Source organism: Sabethes cyaneus, chromosome 1 (genome assembly GCF_943734655.1).
Source record: "Sabethes cyaneus chromosome 1, idSabCyanKW18_F2, whole genome shotgun sequence".
NCBI classification, from domain to species: Eukaryota; Metazoa; Arthropoda; class Insecta; order Diptera; family Culicidae; genus Sabethes; species Sabethes cyaneus.
The window spans coordinates 96,034,227-96,053,938 of record NC_071353.1 but is presented as its reverse complement, the minus strand read 5'-3'; the positions used below and the strand labels follow the sequence as shown (position 1 = coordinate 96,053,938).

The 19,712-nt window shown below is 39.7% G+C and overlaps 1 protein-coding gene across 1 annotated transcript; it reads right to left on the bottom strand.

The window, feature by feature from the left end:
- Positions 1-13,229: 13,229 nt before the first annotated feature.
- Positions 13,230-19,075, bottom strand: LOC128740155 (run domain Beclin-1-interacting and cysteine-rich domain-containing protein). Its single transcript, XM_053835684.1, has 7 exons — positions 18,804-19,075; positions 18,125-18,744; positions 17,060-18,049; positions 14,092-14,259; positions 13,823-14,020; positions 13,509-13,662; positions 13,230-13,447 (listed from the first exon to the last, which is right to left on the bottom strand). The coding sequence occupies exons 1-7, from the start codon at positions 19,029-19,031 to the stop codon at positions 13,271-13,273; spliced, it is 2,535 nt and encodes an 844-aa protein (XP_053691659.1). The 5' UTR covers positions 19,032-19,075; the 3' UTR covers positions 13,230-13,270.
- Positions 19,076-19,712: the final 637 nt, after the last annotated feature.

The window sequence follows — 19,712 nt, the reverse complement described above, 5'->3', positions numbered from 1 at the left end:
GAGTGTGATAAAACCCAAATTGTTACTTGGGTATGTAACATTTATCAAAGTAGTAACATTGCATACGTTCAATTCTCAAAAGATTGTACATTTGAAAACAATTTAACAAAATCAAGAACACAAACTATTGCTTTCCTGCTACCTTACTGAAATTAAAGATTGTTTTTATTACCCATGGTTCCCCACGTTGAAGGGATTTTACCAATTCAATCCTATTTGATCAACAGCACATCTTTTCAATACACTTCTAATGAAACGGTCGGTAAGCTTGCGTATTCACGGGAAACTAGCAGTCATTGACTTTTCGTCGGAAAGCCCAATTTCGGAAGCAGCTTTTCGGCCTAAAAGCGGGATTGTGTTTATAAAAATGTATATACTGCATTTTTCTTGCCAATCTGAACACAGCGAATATATTTTCATAAACCGAATTTTTGTTTCAAACAAAAAAACTGCTTTTGAAATTGGCAAAATCGATGATGACTAATTTCACCTTCATACAGAGTCGTACTATAACCGAACACTACAGCTGTAGCACATTTTTCCAACACAGATATCAAATTCGCCAAGGTTTAATCGTCTCGCAGTAAAGAATTTGCGATCTGTTGGGACAACGAACTTGTGTCATTTTTTCTGGCACACTTCCCTAACACAGACATCAAATTGGACTAGGTTTAATCGCGTTCGTAAGAAATCTGTTGGCACGAGGGGGCTTTGTCACTCTTTCTGGCATTCTTCCCAAGCAAGGACATCAAAATGGTCTAGGTTTAACCGCGGTGTTAAGAAATTTTGTTGAAATGAGGGAACTTAGTCACTTGTTTTGGCTTACTTCCCAAGCACAGATATCAAATTGGTATAGGTTTAGATCATCGCAAAGAATCTTCCAACCAATCACGAAGCGAGAATTCTGGTATAACATAGGTTCATTATTTTCAATTTTTCAATAGTTCAACATCAAGAATCCATACTTTTCTTCATTTGGGTCAATTCTTAGAAGATTTTCCGATCGATTGGTGTAAGAATATTGAAAATCGATAGGAAAACCGCTGAGCTATTAGCGCTCAAAACCTTTCATTTTTCGTGACGCTCGCATTTTTTCGATTTTTTGGAATGACACCCTATCTCAAAACTTGCCGTAAGACGTAGTCCTACGTCAAAATGTGCTACAGCTGTAGTGTTCGGTTATAATACGACTCTGTATGAATACGCATGCTTGCCGTTTCATTAGAAGTGTAGTGAAAAAATGTGCTGTTGATAAATTAGGATTGAATTGGTAAAATCCCTTCAACGTGGGAAACCATGGATAATAAAAACAATCTTTAATTTCAGTAAGGTAGCAGGAAAGCAATAGTTTGTGTTCTGGATTTTGTTAAATTGTTTTCAAATGCACAATCTTTTGAGAATTGAACGTATGCAATGTTACTACTTTGATAAATGAGGGGGTGAGAAGGAAAGGGGTGTAAGTGACAAAATTGAAAAAATCGAGTTAATGGTAGCAAACGATACTTTGAACATGGTTTTATGCATGCGAGAAAATTCATGTCAAAATTTTACCGTTTGATGACGTTTTTAGAAACATGAAAAAAATCGGCAAAATAAAAGTTGGTTTTCGCTTGGAAGGAAAGGGGTGTAAGTGCACTATATGAGCAATGCCAGCTCAACTAACAAATGGTTTGTCTCGAATATTTTTTATTGGGATGAAATTTAGCTGATATGTTGGACGCTACGCAAGGATTCATTTTCCTTGAAACATAATTATTTTCGTCTGGAGTAACTTTTCAAAAAGGCGTATTTATAAATAATTTTTTTTTCAAAATATATCTTGAAAACTACTTTATTTGTTACAAATGACGTCAACGGAAAAGTTGAAGGAAATTAGGTGTGTTTTCGAAAAAAATACGCTGAAAGAAAAAACTTTGCAAAATCAAAATAAAAAGTATAAAACATGAATTATCTCAAAACATGTCCCCTCTGATTCGTCTCATCTTTATTAATGATAAGTTAAAACATGTTCTAAAATCTGGCGAAGAGCTACTAATGGGCACTCTATTGGATTTTTTGACAATTTTTCAAAAATTTCCAAATTTTACTCATTTTTGTAAAATTAAAATAAAAGATCAAATTCTTCGCATAAAAAATTGAACAAATTAGAGTGCTCTAAGCAGGCTACCACTATAGCCGAGAATAATTGAATAAATTACGTCATATAAACTTATTTCTATCTATTATACTATTATACTTCTGTACTATTTTCCCTATTATCAGCAGGGGGCTCTGTAGCCGCAAGGTTACCGAGTCGGCTTTGACAAGCGAGTGGTCGTGGGCTCGAATCTTAGTAGAATCAAAGCCATTCGATGTCAAATGACTCTAGCACGGGTTTATTCTCAGGCCCCTCATTTACTCTTCCTTCATGCTGAATTTCTATATATTTACCCACTGAAGCCTCTTGACTTGACAGTGCAAAAGTCCCTCCTATAGTTAAGTGTACTAGTCAGAGGAACGAGGGAGTCCTCGCCAGGGACGGCTATAATATGGGATAGTGCAGGCAGCGAAGAATAAGTGAGTAAAGTATATCAAGCTTTGAAGGAAGGGTAAACCCCAATACACACAAGCACGCATAAAATTTAATAAGCATATTGCTCATTCAATAGCGATTATAGCAAAAAGAAATGCAGTGCAGGTCATACAGCAAGCACCCGGCCGATATTACAATAGATCAACTATACTGGTCGTAGTAATGAGTCCCCACATGGAAAAAAGGCTGCTGTTACTAAAACCGTTTTCCCGAAGAAAGTTATATTTTTAGTTACTCATATCATGATATATAACGTATACGCATATACACTAGCCCCGCCGATGACAAAATTCTGAACTATTTTTCATACCATCTTGAAGGTGATAATCACTTGAATAAACTTCTCGAAGACCGCTACTTTCTAGGTAACCAGTAGCGTAAGTTACAGCGTATACTGTAATATTACATATACGGTAGCGCCACGTAGTGAGGCAATTCTGCACTATTATCTATACCATCTGCAAGGCTGCTATTACTCAGACAACTTTGCCTAAGAAAGTAATACCTTAGGTTACATGAATTATAAGCTATAGCAAATAAAACGAGTTCGCATATACACTAGCGCTGCACGTTGAGAATATTCTGAACTATTTTCAGTGTCATTTCCGAGATGATAGTCATTTGAACAACCTTCCCGAAGACTGCAACTTTCTAAATAGTCAGTAGCGTAAGATACAGCCTATACAAGAATATTGCACTCTGCACTAGCGCCACGTAGCGAGAAAATCCTGAACTACTGCTGCCTGCCCGCTAATCTACCTTTCAATGAAGATGATTGTAATATGATTCCAAGATTTGCACTTGCACCCTTTTCACTCCAAGTAGTAATTCCCTATAATCGCTTGAAGGAATGAAAGGAGTACAAGTGCATAACTGAGAAGGAAAGGAGTGTAAGTGCAAATAACATTTTCAAAACTATCTTATAAATCCCGAAAATCAAAATGGTTTTCCAAGATTTCAATAGAATTTAATAAAGTAAAGCTAACACAACCATAGTGCGTCCTTAGTTTTCTATTATATAATCTGACGAATTTTCTAGACGATGTTAACTTTGGATCTGATTTTCTCGAAATTTACTTTTTGTCACTTACACCCCTTTCCTTCTGACCCACTCAAATGTTACATACAACGCATGTAGCATGTATATATGTTGCATATAGCATGTATACATGAAAAATCGAATGATTACAAGCATGAATACATGCTACTATCACTACAAAGATACTTACGTAGTCCTGCGTCACCTGTATATGCGGTCGTGTCTTGTACACAACCTCTCTGATTTTTTGTTATTGGTAAAGGTATATTTGAAGATATATTTTGTATTGTTTGGATACCAGAATAGTGATTATTATGCTGGTGGCAGGTGGGCGCGTTAGTGCCCTCTAGAAAATAGTTTCTTGCTGGCGGTACGTGCCGGGAACCAACGGAGTGTCGTAGTACGGATTTCAAGGATGATTTTGAAGCTTTAGGTTAATACCTAAATTGTTACGTAGCGGTTTTTGAAAATTCGAAAAATTACCAAAATGGCGGCAATTTCTCCAAAAGAAAGGTGTTTTTCATCAAAAATCGCCAAGTAAAAGCTCATAAAAAATTAAAAATTGAGATATCAAAAAACGGCTACGTAACAATTTAGATAATTCATTTTTACATGCTGAAAAAAAATTTCAGCCATATCGGTCCACTAGATTCTGAGATACACGTACCGCCAGCTAAAGAAAAATGGTTTTGGGGAAAACGCGTTCAAAGTTTCGTACAGCAATGGACTTTGCTTGAGGTGACTTCACAATATTTGCCATAAGTTTTCAACGAGATCAGATATGTATTAAAAAATCCTTTTGGCATGACATTTCAGAAGGTGTAAGCGTCTCGAAAATGCAAAAAAAATAAAATTCGATTTTTTCAACTTTCCAGAGTAGGGTCCCTCCTTAAAACACTAACAGTGTGGAAAAGAATACGCCTCATTAAGAATACTGCATTTTAAAGCCGATTTTCGGAATTCAGCAACAAAGTTGATATTATTTAAAAGTCTGATTTACCCGCACTTGGTTTTCAGTGACTTTGTTTTCATGCATGCTCCCATACAAATGAAATACAAATTTCCTCTTAATTCGAGAAACTAAAAAGCAAATGGAACCAAACTGTGGCATGTGGGGTTTATTTTACTCTGTGGTGCGGGGGGAGGGCGATTCTCATACAAATGGAACAGAAATTTTTGCGTAACTCAAAAATAAATCGAACTCGAGAAATTTTAAACTCATCCATAAAACATTAGTCAATAACAAGACCACCAAAAACTACCTATAGTAACATTACATGATTCAGGGCGAGACAGTCAGCAGTCAGGTCTACTAACCTCTATTACTTTTCTTCAGCTGGATCACCCCTGCGAAATGGTACTTTCCGCGAAAAGGTTTTCAGTGAAATGGTACATTCCGCGAAAAGGAAATGGTATACCGCGAAACATTATATTCCGCGTTATGGTCAACCGAGAATTCGTTTTCCGCAAAATGGTAGTCGGTGAAATGTTATACAACCACGGCGTATATTGAAATGCTATCCGCATTATTTTATCCGGCTAAGCAAAGCGGGGTGTTGTTTTCTACTTAACTGTGAGAAAAAAAATTGTATATTAAACTTTCCATGCTTTCATAGACACGTAGGGCAATCAACGTATTTTGGACCCCATCAGCAGCTGTACATAATTTGGACACTTACAGTAAAATCAAATGGAAGTGTAAAAATTATGCACAGCTTCTGATAGGGTCCAAAATAAGTTGGTTACCCTAATTGCCAAAATTAATCATCTAAGGTTAAACTTTTCAGAAATTTGCAAAACTCGAGATTGTGACAACGCTCATCTGAGTTTCACGATTTATGTACAGCACAGTTTAATTTGTGGCAATACGAAGTTTGTCGGGTCAGCTAGTAACAAATATTTTTTGGCTGGTTCAATCAATCCCTATGAAATTTTGCACAGTGTTAAAGCCTTCCATTTGATGCCAAAATGCTAAAAACTAGCTATATTATCTTTGTTAAAGTCGTTATAAATTATCGTAAATTTTAAATAATGTGTTGTCCACGATTGATCATAACTTTGAAATTACACGTCCAATCAAAAAACAATTCAATACTAATGGTACCGTGCCTGCGGGTAATTCCGCGCAGCACATTATTCCGCGCACTCATCCTAAAAATCTATTTTTCAACAGTAAATTTCACTAAAACGTCATTAATAAGTATACTATCATGGAATACCATGTTCCTTTAATGTTTTTGTTAAAAACTGACAACTTTTGCTTCGTTCGTCTGGCCAAACCAAAGGCCATTTCACTGCACGCTGACCAAAACGTGATTTCCGAATGTTTTGTTAACAATTGTTCTAAGCGGAGGCCTAAATTATCGGAAGGTTTTTTTCGCTCCAAAAAGTATTTTTAATGATGAATTTCTGCTACATAGGTACATAGATGTACATAGATGGGCTTCAAATGGTGAGTTGACAACCTGGAAGGAGCGTCAAACACAGCTCTGGTCCTCACAAGCTCCCGCCTCACGCCTCCACGAGTCATATGATACCAAATGCGGCGTAGCCTGGGCAATGTTGTCAATCTGACAATAGCGAAGTGAGGAGGTGCGACGCGAATACTGGCGCGGTAACCATAGCATGGCGGTAGAGGAAATGCTTCGTCAAACACGAGCGTCTGTTCACCAAGGAGGTGCGGCTCAAACAGCGTCTATTCTCCATGTTAGGGGCGGCTGATTATTATACTCGTCCTTATGCCAGCAGGGACTCTAAACAGTGCTGTGCACGATGGTCCTCCGGCGAGACAGGGGGTTAGCGGCAGGCCCAACAAGCCGCCCTGGAAAACTAAAAGTTACCGACAACGAAGAAGAAAATAGGCATCGGAACAATCGGCGTCGACCCACGCGACGAAATAAGGACTACGATTGGAAACTCGGGACATGGAATTGCAAATCGCTCGGCTTCCCGGGTTGCGATAGGATAATATATGATGAATTACATCCCCGAAACTTTGAAGTCGTAGCACTGCAGGAACTTTGCTGGACAGGACAGAAGGTATGGAAAAGCGGGCATCGAGCGGCTACTTTCTACCAGAGCTGTGGCACCACCAACGAGCTGGGAGCCGGCTTTATAGTGCTGGGAAAGATGCGCTAGCGTGTGATTGGTTGGCAACCGATCAACGCAAGGATGTGCAAGTTGAGGATTAAGGGCCGCTTCTTCAATTACAGTATCATCAATGTGCATTGCCCACACGAAGGAAGACCCGATGACGAGAAGGAGGCGTTCTACACGCAGCTGGAGCAGGTGTATGATGGCTGTCCGCGACGGGACGTGAAAATCGTCGTCGGTGACAGGAACGCGCAGGTAGGACGGGAAGCTATATATAGACCGGTAATCGGGCCAAACAGCCTGCATGCCGCAACGAACGACAACGGCCAACGATGCGTAAATTTTGCAGCTTCCCGCGGAATGGTAGTCCGAAGTACCTTCTTCCCCCGCAAAGATATCCACAAGGCCACCTGGAGATCACCAGACCAACGAATAGAAAACCAAATTGACCATATTCTAATCGACGGCAAATTCTTCTCTGATGTTATAAACGTTCGCACCTACCGCAGTGCGAATATAGATTCGGATCATTTCCTAGTTGTAGTCTGCATGCGCTCAAAACTCTCGACGGTGCATAACACGCGTCGAAGTCGTACGCCGCGACACAACATCGAGCAGCTACGAGTCACCGGAGTTGCCCAGGAATACGCGCGGCAACTGGAAGAAGCGCTACCAACGGAAGAGCAACTTGGCGCAGCAACTCTTGAAGATGGTTGGAAAGGCATTACCCAAGTAACAATGATAGCTGAATTGCAAGAGCAATGGCTGTTTACGGGTTGGTTTAAAGCGATCAAAGCTGCATAAAGTAAGCGCTCAAATGGTGTTTAAATAAGCGATGTGCAAGCTGCTTTAAGTTTTTCAAACCAGTTCTCTCCCAAAAGCTGATAAAAAAGCTTAATAGCGGATTTTTTTTGCTAAACAATCTGCTTCTAAACAGCCATAAACATCAAACCGTCTTACGGCTGCTTAAAGGTGTTAAAGTGTAGAGTGGGAGCTTTCATTAGACTCGCAGCTTTCAAACTACTTGAAGGCTGCTTAAGGGTGTTAAAGTGGCTTTATAAACTTCTACCAAGTTTTCTTTCGGCTCACAGCACACATACTGTCAGATCATAGAATTTCGCAATTCGGCTGACAGCAAAAGTTTGTCAGTTATCGACATTATCGACTGCTTCACGCTAGGCGGGCTAGGCTTCAGGTGTAAAGATATTTTCACTGTCTGTTCTGCAGATGCAAATGGGGCGGATCATACGGTGAGTGCTTATGGATCAAAAGATGGCGGGTTCAATTCCCGGAAAAAAAGACATGCATTTTTAATTAGTTAGCTTACTTATACGAATTAAAGTTATTCGAAATTAAAAATATCGCGCTCGACAATGTGCACGGCAAAATAAAAAAATGACGCGTTCCATTTTTTAAAATTTAAAAATAGATTTTTTAAAGGTTGATGAATCGTTGATTAAGCGGCTGGAAGAGCATGCTGCAAAACTATTTCTCGTTCTAAAAATAGAATTGACAGCATTGCGCAAATTGGCTATTTAAAAGCGCGCAAAAAACTCTATTAAGCTTCATCGCAGCTTCGAAAGCGGCTTTTAACAAGTCTGAAGCTTGATAAAATCACCAGATTTAGATGTTTAGGGGCTGAAAAAAGGTTTTTATTTCTAAACCTAAACCATAATTCAGTCACAGGTTGAATAAAATCAGCTATAAAAGCGTTTGATCAGCCAGAAATTGTTACTTGGGTAAGACCGCCATCGGTAGCACTGCTCTAGCGGTACTAGGTACAATGAATCCGAACCGAAGAAACGATTGGTTCGACGGCGAATGCGAGCAATTAGTGCAGGAGAAGAATGCAGCACGTGCGAGAATGCTGCAACACCGTACGAGGGCGAATGTGGATCGATATAAACAAGCACGGAACAGGCAAAACTCGGTCTTCCGGAGGAAAAAGTGCCAACAGGAAGATCGGGATCGCGAGGCGATGGAAGAACTGTACCGTGCTAACGATAAACGGAGGTTCTACGAGAAGTTAAACCGTTCGCGCAAAGGCCATGTGCCGCAGGCCGATATGTGTCGAGACTCAGACGGTAATCTTCTCACGAACGAACGTGAGGTGATCGAGAGGTGGAAGCAGTATTATGACGAGCACCTTAACAGCGATGTAGCTGAACATGGAGGTGACGATATGGCAATAGATCTTGGAGCACGTGCAGAAGACCCGGCGAGCTCTTGAAATACGGTGGTGACGCACTGGCTAGAGCGCTGCACTGGGTCATTGTCAAGATTTGGGAGGATGAGCTACTACCGGAGGAGTGGACAGAAGGCATCGTGTGTTCGATTTACAAAAAGGGCGACAAGTTGGATTGTTGCAATTACCGCGCAATCACACTGTTGAACGCCGCCTACAAGGCACTCTCCCAACTTTTATGTCGTCGACTATCACCATTTGCAAAGGAGTTCGTGGGGCAATATCAAGCGGGATTCATGGGTGCCCGTGCCACCACGAACCAAATTTTCGCGCTTCGGCAAGTGTTGCAGAAATGTCGCGAATACAACGTGCCCACGCATCATTTATTCATCGACTTCAAATCGGCGTACGACACGATCGATCGAGATCAGCTATGGCAGATTATGCACTACTACGGATTCCCGGATAAACTAACGCGATTGGTCAAGGCGACGATGGATCGAGTAATGTGTGTTGTTCAAGTATCAGGGCAGTCTCGAGTCCCTTTGGATCTCGAAGAGGGTTACGGCAAGGTGATGGACTTTCCTGTTTGCTGTTTAACATCGCTTTGGAGGGTGTGATAAGAAGAGCGGGTATAGACACGAGTGGCACGATATACACGAAGTCCGTCCAGCTTCTTGGTTTCGCTGACGACGTTGACATCATTACACGTACCTTTGAGAAGATGGCGGAAACGTACATCGGACTGAAAGCTGAAGCCAAACGGATAGGACTTGTCATTAATGTATCGAAAACAAAATGCATGAAAGGAAGAGATTCTAAAGAAGTGAATGCTGACCTCCCTCCCCGGATTCATTTAGACGGTGATGAAATCGAGGTGGTAGAAGAGTTCGTGTATCTGGGCTCACTGGTTACCGCAGACAACGACACCAGCAGAGAAATACAAAGACGCATTATGGCAGGAAATCGTGCCTACTTTGGACTCCGTAGGACGCTGCGATCGAACAAAATTCGCCACCGCACGAAGTTGACAATCTACAAGACGCTGATTAGACCGGTAGTCCTTTACGGCCATGAGACATGGACTATGCTCGTGGAGGACCAACGCGCCCTTAGTGTTTTCGAACGGAAGGTGTTGCGCACCATCTACGGCGGAGTGCAGATGGAAGACGGAACGTGGAGGAGGCGAATGAACCATGAATTGCATCAGCTGCTTAGGGAACCACCCATCGCCCACACCGCAAAAATCGGTCGCCTGCGATGGGCTGGGCATGTCGTGAGGATGTCGGACGACTGCCCGGTTAAACAAGTTCTCAATAACGATCCGACTGGAACGAGACGGCGGGGCGCGCAGCGAGCAAGATGGATCGATCAAGTGGAAGACGACCTGCGTACCCTACGTAGACTACGTGGCTGGCGAATTGCGGCCATGGATCGAGTAGAATGGAGACGACTTCTTCGTACAGCAGAGGAAACCACGGCCTGGAGCTGATTAAGTAAGTAAGTAAAGGTACATAGATGTACACTTAACTGTTTTATAGAAATAGTTATGAATATCTCATTTTTCTGTTTGTTTTGTTTAAAGATTTGTTGTGAGCGGAATTAAGAGCAGATAAATTAGTGTTGTTTATAATTCCGCGCGGATGTAGCAGGATCATATCGGGGAAAACGGATAGCAGAATATGCATTACTCTACAGAAAACTTTGTAGATACGTTGAAGAAAGTCAAATAAGGTTGTTCAGTACGGAAATCTGCGAAAATGACCAGGATTCCGGTCAGTAACTTACGGAATGAAAAGCACCAAATGCACAGTGATCCAAAATCAGTGAACCAAAACGTTCCCACTAGAGTTTTGAGTAGGAAATCTTGGTTTTAGGTTTGTGGAACCTTTGCAACAGTTTCTTTAGATTAAAAGATCTTTCGTTTGGTGGAATTCAATTTTTGATTAATCCCCCTACAAGTGAAATGAAAAACTCAGTTTTCTGCAGTTTCAATATAACACACTGATGTATTCTGCGAAGTTTTAGAGCATATTATTATGAGAAATTTTGTTGAAGACAGTAATCTTCTATCTCTTCAGCGAAGATAAAAAACAATCTACTTCTCATATAAAAATCGTTAAAATCAATTTTTCTATTTTAGCTCTTTCTGTAGTTGTTGTATGATTTTTCCATGTTCTATAAAGTTGTACAAATAGGAAAAATACACAACTTTGCTAAATATTGTATAACTATGTGGTTGCTTGTTTAGGAACTGTAGAACTTTTAATATAAAAAATTCCCCAATTTTGACCCCGAATTACCTAACTATCGGCAGCCGGCAGCTTAGTAATTACATGAACTAGAAACTACATGAAAAATGCTACACAATCCAGAAGGTTTCATTCGTAACCGTCTGCCGATACATACTAGTTGAGTAAATCGGGGTCGAAATTGGTTTATTTTATATTGAAATTCTACAAAGGGGAGAGTAGGGGATGTTTTTGGTCGAAATTTGCGTGGCGTACTAAATGGATGCCGCCATAGAGGTATACTATATTTGGCATAGTAGTGTATTTTTACCATTTGTACAACTTTGTAAAACATGAAAAAGTCATACAACAATTACAAAAAGAGATAAAACAGAGTTTAACGATTTTTTCAATCTTCGGATTTTTTATCTTCGCTAAAGACATAGAAGGTTACTGTCTTCAGCAAAATTTCTTATAATAATATGCTCTAAAACTTTGCAGAACACATCAATGTGTTATATGGAAAATGACGAAAAATAAATTTTTTATTTTACTTTTAGGGGGATTAATCAAAAGTTGAATTCCACCAAAGAATAGAGCTTTCAATTTTAAGCAACACTTGCAAAGGTTTCACAAACACTTTTCCTACGTAAAATTGATGTGCGCACGTTTTTTTAGTTTTGGACCAATGTGAAATGGCGTAATTTCAGGATCACAAACGAGAATAAAACTCTAAACTATCGAATTACGCTGAACGCGATACCTTTTCAACAATTGTAAATATGTGTGACAGAAAAATAAAGAAGCAAATTTTAGTCATCAATATAATTATTATCGCTAAGCTAATTTTAAAATGTAGCGATATCGTGTAATGTATCTACTGCCTAGAGGCTATTCAAGTAAATTTGTCCAAACATTTTAGCTTCAGCCATTTTCCGGTTTTATGCAGTTTTAATCTATTACCGTTGATGAGTGCAGTCCATTTTTTATTTAGTTGTTGCCATGTGTTATTATTAGCACTCTTTCTTATTATGCTCCAAGATGTTATGTACATGCTTGTTTGTGTTGCTAAATCTGTTTGTCTATGGTTCCAGTTCCTACCAGAAGTCCGGACCTAAAACGTACTCGTTTCAATTTTAGACTAATTTTGCCTATGGGTTTTTTTGGACTTTGTGTCTGTGATTATTACGATGAAAATATAGTGCGCGGAATTATGTACGCGTCTGAGCGGAATTATAATCAAGTCATAAATTAGTGTGCGGAATTATGTGCACTGACACGTAACCGGCTGAAGCATTTTTTTCTTGTTTATTGGAACTTTACACCAACTGTCATATTTTTCTCATAAAAAGGACTAAAAATTCTATCCGATGGTGAAGTTATTGTTATTCTAACTCACCATTTGATTTTTTTACACAGATCATAACATTGTCTGCGCCTTAAGTGCGCGGAATTACCAGCAGTCACGGTAATCTATGAGAAAATGTAGCAACACACACAACCAAGAACAATGCATACAGTCTAGCATACAGTTTTTTCCTACTTCTTAGATGTTATATTTGGTCTTCGACGCATTTATTTGTAGCGCTATCCTCAAAGACTCCGCTTTCTGTCTGGCGTAGATGGGCTCCGTCGTCGCGCATTGTACCTGGCTATGATAACAACATCATCTGCGAAGTGTTGTAGGAGTAGACTACCTATCGTGCAAATCTTGCCGCTCATTTCGACGTCCGCTCGTCAAATCACACCCTCAAGAGCAATATTGAACAGCATGCAGGATAAGCCATCATCTTGTCTGGACCCTCGCCGCGTTTCGAAGGAATTGGAGTGTCCTCGAGATGCGCACGAAACACATCACTCGATCCAATGTAACCCGGGTCATTTGCGTCAGTTTGCCCCTAAACCCATTTTCGTGCCCATTATCTAAACCCTAAACCCATTATCTGACATGCTGGTCTCGATCGTATGCTGCTTTAAAGTCAATGAAGATGTGATGCTTGGGTACGTTGGACAGCCAAGCCTTACCGTTTGTGGATTTTCGGATATATGTGCAGTACAAGCATATTTTTCCTCGTCTCTGATTGTTTATAAAATAATGATCATAAAATAACTAGAAATTTTACAGTCCTCATAACACTCTAGACTCTATCCTACTTTTTCGATGATCGACGCTTCAGTAGGCGATCACACTTAACACAGTTCGAGAGCCAGCATACTTCGTGAAAGCATGCGCCGCATTTACTGCATTTGACTATACGTTTCTGCCAAGGAAATATTATCTCCTTGCGATCACAGTTTTCGCACAAAAATCCATGCGCTATGCAAAGCTGAAGTGATGAATTCAACTATATCATAAATATTTTAAGAATTTTATGGCATACTACTCACCTCACATTCGAATATATGCTTCTCGCAACGCCTAATTAAGTCAGTTTTTTCTTTTTGAAACGAGCCATTTCTAACGGAAATAAAATCTGCCATGGACCAACAATCTATATCTACTGTTAGATGATCAGATATTGTATTAAACAATAATTTTATGCTGCGAAATAATAACCAAACAGAATAAAGATGATTGTATAGTATTATACAATTGACGATGTCAAGTTACGATACAACATACATTGAGAATGCATTGACTAGTTTTTTGAACGGAACGATTTGGCTGAGAGCCTAACATGCAATATGATCAAATTACTTACTCGTCTGCAAAGCGACAGTTGACAATAAAATCTCGAATGTATTTCAAGTTTATTCTTAAGATTCGAGCTGCATACAAAATTCGAACTTTCTCGTATAGCTTCGGGTTGAGATGATTGATTCGGTAAAGTGGACACGCGGCAATATCACTTAGTAAATGATATGAGAAACTACTTACGGGATAAAATGTAAAATCCCACCTATAAAAATATTTTATTATTTTTAATAACTTAAGATTTAATGGTATAGTTTATTAATAAAGACATATTACCTTTCGATAATTTTTGCCGGGATTGCTGACATTTGATTTTTATGGCAACCGGAGCAGTTGTATTTGCCCAAGTAATGACAGTATCGGAATCGACTAGAATAAGCTGGGGCTACCTTCATACCACATCCAGCACATCGAAAATTTTGCTTCGCCATTTGGGTTCGCCGACTAAAATTAATAAATAAAAAATACTATAGTGCAAAACGAATCATGAGTAGGTACATATATACATAGGGAGAGGTGGATTAAGTTTACTTGACCAGTAATTATATGGGATAAGGGCATATGACGATAAACGGCAAGTAAAAATTTTAGCAAGTTGCTGAAGTTTTTAAAGCTGGTTCACGAATGTGTTTTAAATAAAAAAATTACATGTTAGACAATAGCAACCGGAGATTTGATTTTTGCAGCAAAAACTGCTTAGATATTAGTAATAGTCATAACTTATTGATCTGAACTATATCTGTCTTTCATCTAGCATTCATTCAACTATGTAGTTAATATTAAAATCTATACCTATAAAAATGGATTTCTGTCTGTCTGTCCGTATGTTCCTTATAGAATCGAAAACTACTGAACCGATCGGCGTGAAAATTTGCATGTACAGGTTTTTAAGGCCGGGAAGGTTCTTATGATGGTTAGAGACCCCTTCCCCACTAAGAAGGAGGGCTCCCATACAAATCTATACCTATAAAAATGGATTTCTGTCTGTCTGCCCGTATGTTCCTTATACAATCGAAAACATCTGAACCGATCGACGTGAAAATTTGCATATGGGCGTTTTTGGGGCCAGGGAAGGTTCTTATGAGGGTTAGAGACCCCTAGCCCCACTAAGAGGGGGGGGGGCTCCCATACAAATGAAATACAAGTTTCCTCATAACTCCAGAACTAATCAAGCAAATGGAACCAAATTTAGCATGTGGGTGCTTTTAGACATTATTTTTCTATGGTGAATTGAGACCCCTCCTCTGTTTAGGAGGGGAATTATATCTCCTCCTATTTAGGAGGGGGGCTCCTACACAAATGAAATACAAATATCCTCATAACTAGCGAACTAATCAAGCAAATGGAACCAAATTTGGCATGTGGGGGGTTTTGGAGGCAAGAATTTTTTATGATGGTTTGAGACCCCTCGCCCCTGTGGTAGGGGGATAAGCACTCTCATTCAAATAAAACAGGAATTTTTGTGTAACTCAAAAACTAATCGAACTCGAGAAATTTTAGACTCTTTCATAAAACATTATTCAATAACAAGACCACCAAAAACTATCAATAGTAAGATTAGATAATTGAGCACGAGACGGCCACAGGCCGCGAGTGTTGCCGACAACCTGCCGTCGGAAGCCCCGGCCACTGCGGGGGAGGGTAGGGGTGGGGCAGCCCCCCGTAGAGATCACCTCTATCTAGGTTTATTTATTATCCTAGATCTACTGACCTCTATTACTTTCCTTCAGTTGGGTCACCCCTGCGAAATGGTATCGACCAAACTTGGCATACATGTTTCTTGACGCAAGCCCCAAATATTGCGTAGCAATGGAGGCAGCGAGTATAGCTGTACTGAGCTGCTAACATTTATGAAGAAGCCTGGAATTATGAAACCGTGAACAGCCCCTGCTGCCCCCAGCAGAATGGGACGGAAAAACGCAAAAATTGTTCTCTCTTGGAGATGATGTGTTTGCTATCCCAGGCCAAAACACAGAAAAATACAGGACAGAAGTTGTTCCATGTGCCAATCACTTGTTGAATCGCCTTCTTACAGATGCCATAGATTATAACCCGTATGAACAAAACCCGAGTACGAGCATTTGAGAGTATTTGGTTTGCATGCTTTTGTTCATGCACCAGACCAAACGCGCCAGAGATTTGGTGAATTCAGTAGTGAACCGATATTCGATGGTTTTTCAGAGGAAGAGTATTTTCAGGCCAACGGAGGGGAATCTACCAGAGCATTTCCGTGATCAAGCAAATATGGTACGAGAAAAAGCAGAATTGGAACCACACACTTTGAACGAAGCAAGAACATCGAAGAACTCGGCCGCATGATAAGAAACTATGGAAGCGGAAACGAAGAGCTACGCTGATAACGCTACTTGGGAATTAATACCACTACCCCCGGGAAGGAAAGCAGTTAGGAGCATGTGAGTACAAAATAAAGCGAAATGAATCTGGTAATGTCAGCAGATACAAAGCGAGACTTGTAGCACCTGTAGCAGGTTTGGCAATAGGGTTGCCAAGTGGCCGGTTTTTGGCCGGCCCGGCCGGTTTTTCACTTGCAAAGCCGGTGGCCGGTCAATCCAGCAAAAGGCCGGTTTTCCGACGTATGAAGCCGGATTTGTACTTTTTGCCTGGCTTGTTAAATTTTCTGATAAGTTTATTACCAATCCTGAACAGTAAATCTTTGAAGATAGCTAGTTTTGCAGTGATAATACCTTGCTTCTTGCGGTAATATACATTAAATTGTCCACTAGCGCCAGAAGCAAGTAGTTGTCACTCAAAAACTAGCTATCTTTAATAATTTACACGGGGAACTGTCTAACGCATATTACACATTACAGATAAATCCTATAATATGCTGCCACACCCCCCCCCCCCTTGCTTTTTTTGAAGGCAGGACCGACCGGTCGGTTTTTGTAATTTTCAGACTTGGCAACCCTATTTGGCAAGCTATTTCTGGCGGACAAGAAAAGTGACTCAATGGCATAAACTACGAGCTGCGAGCACTTTTGGTACTGATGGTTAGTAAAAAGCAACCCAAAGCTCATATTACATGATCTGTTTCACTTATAAACCGGTGTTAATCGTCATAGCTCACAAGACTATTCAAGAGAATTATATATTAGTCTACGCCATACAGAAGTTGCCATGATGGATTATATGCTTACCATATTATATTCCGAATAACCAAAATAAGAAAACATGAACTGATAAATTTATGCAAATTGAATTACATGTTGATAGCGATACTTACTCTGGCAGTGGATTACTGTAGGTGAATATAATTTGGGGCCTGGGCGGAGCCCACTCCCTTGTTCCACGAATGATTGTGTTCAACCCGCTTTGTTCGTCCGGATTCACAATTTGGCCGTCTTTGGGCATTGGCAAAATTTGCTGCGGGGCATCCTGCTCGGAAACCAACCACAACAAATCACATGCTGATGGTAGTTGCTTTTCGTTGAATTTCGAGAGTAAACTAAGCGCTACTCCTTCTGCTGAGTATGATTTGACATTATTTACAGATTCGTTTGCTTCAATTGCTTCCAAGTCTTCTTCAACGTCAGATGAACAAATTTCTGTATTCGGTGATTTATACCGATATCTTGAGGATGATTCACAGGATCCACTGCTATTACTATCGGATAATGAAGAACCCATCGTAGAAGTACTTTCTTTGGAAGCATTCGATGGACTAACGCTAGGCACTGATTCGCTTGATATTTTATCCCCTATATTGAATTGCGGCGAACCTGGGTATGACGTCCAAAGGTTTGATGTTGATGAACGCTGATGATATTCTTTTCTATTACCCGAACGAGTAGATTCGTTATCGTTCCATTTGAGCTGCTCAAACGTTGCTATCAACGCCTCGGATAGACTAAAGTGAGCATTTTCTCTGTCCAATTCAGTATTAGTGCGTGAAAAGTAAACCGTTTTTAAAAAAGATGTCAAACTTTGGCCAGGAGTAGGGCGAGATGGAAGTTCTTTCAACACCCTACCAACGATTTTGCTTTCACCAGGATTAATTTTTTCACCACATTGCGGAATGAACTCATTCAGTAATACTCTTGGACTGCCGAAAGAAGCCAAGCTAAACAGATCAGAGCGTGTACCATTAGTATCACTCTGCTTCTCATTTTTCATCCTTTGCCAACATCCCTGCTGTTCCGGACTACAACTCGTTGATTCAGTATAAATTTTGATATTTTCACAATTCAATATACTCGGTGCCGGTTTTGTCGCGCTGCGAAATAATGAAATATAACAAACAAAAATGAATTTATTGCTTCTAATGTGGCAATCACTGAAGGATAATTACCTGTTATCGGAGTACTGAAATTTTGGCACACTTGGCGTATACTGGGTATCGGGCAATGTTTCACTAACTGAATATTTTGCCTCCAGGCATCCCCGGTGATAATAATCGCGAATTGTAATGTTTGGTAAACTTTGTGATGTTTTTTTCCTTTTGATAACACTTGTCAGAGCAAAATTACGGTTTGCATAATGAATTGTCTGTCTCCGTTTTAAAGCTCCTTTATTATTTGGCACATCCATCAACATTACCAAATTGGGATGGGACTCTGAACGTTTGATACTTACAAATGCCCGTGAATTCTGACTATACAATTGTGGGTCGATTTGAGAGAGCAGTGTAGGTTGACCTCGTTCAAATGCGTTGAAGCAAACCATCATCGCATCTGCATATTTTTCATCACGTAGAAACGCGTCATTTTCATAACATAAGCTCATATGCTCCTTATCGGTGATAAGCCAGTTCAAGTTTTCCGACACGCAGCGCTGCTGTACACATTGAAATATCCATAATAATCCTTTATCATTAATATTTGAATCAAGCATGTCGCGTCTCACGATTAATGATATAGCTGGATTTAAAAACTTCAGACCCTCTACGACTTTCCATACATCGTGATTATTCTGCGTTGAAAAATAAAAGATAAATTACGTGAGTTATCATTGTTACAGTATACTAGTACTTTGATCCTATGCGTAAAAATCCGCTTAATGCTTCGATGCAGCCACCCCAGTTTATCCGGCGGACAATCGAGATAACAAATTGATTCATCGAAAACTTTCTGTTCTTCGAAACAATCTCCTTTAAAGCGTGTATGGCTTCGTAATTCTTTTATAGCTGTTATCAGTTCAAGTAGCAATTCTTCACATTCGGAGGAACAGCCAAACATCGATTGAGACAGTCGAGCCATAGATTATATTTCTAGTTAACAAAGATCCACTCGAATACAGCTCATGAAAGATGCAATATTATAGTTTGAATTTTTTAAACAAAAATACAAAATGAAAGAAAACAGAATCAATGATATTTTGTTTTCTTCTTCTTCTTCTTACTTCTGGTGTGTGACAGCCCTTTGGCTATTCACATATGACGTAAGGTACGTCAAAAAATGGCACAGCATGAACTCGCTATATCGCCAACTATTATTCTTTAACCTCTCTTGGATCTGTCTATTATTTTGCCGTTATATACAAGGTTATATCGATTTTTCGATTTCCTTCAAAAATTTAGTTACATTTTTCATTATTTCCGTATTTTTTGTTTCAAATATTTTTTGGATGTTACATATACCGTCTAGGTTGTACTTTTTTCTGATATTTGTGTATTTTGTGCATGCCAGTATGAGATGTTTAGCATCTTCTATTTGGTCACATGTGTCACATATGCAATCGCTTTCCAGATTCATTCTATATAAACCATATTTAGAATAGTCGTGACCGGAGAAAATTCTGTTTAGGGTACGAGTTTCTTCGTTATTGAGTTGTAGTTTCTTATGCCACGGATCTTTTTGAAGAGAGTTTTGCAGTGCAAAAAATTTTCTTCCCTTACCCAGTTCTGCTGTATAGTTGACATACCATTGTTGCGTTTGCTC

Bases quoted from the DNA above. Each gene is read 5' to 3' on its own strand.
- LOC128740155 (XM_053835684.1), bottom strand. From the start codon at position 19,031: ATGGCTCGACTGTCTCAATCGATGTTTGGCTGTTCCTCCGAATGTGAA. The intron at 18,050-18,124 runs GTAATTATCCTT...ATTATTTCGCAG, and splicing joins TTTCAGTACTCCGATAACAG to CGCGACAAAACCGGCACCGA. The intron at 13,663-13,822 runs GTAAGTAATTTG...ATTATTTCGCAG, and splicing joins AACTGTCGCTTTGCAGACGA to CATAAAATTATTGTTTAATA.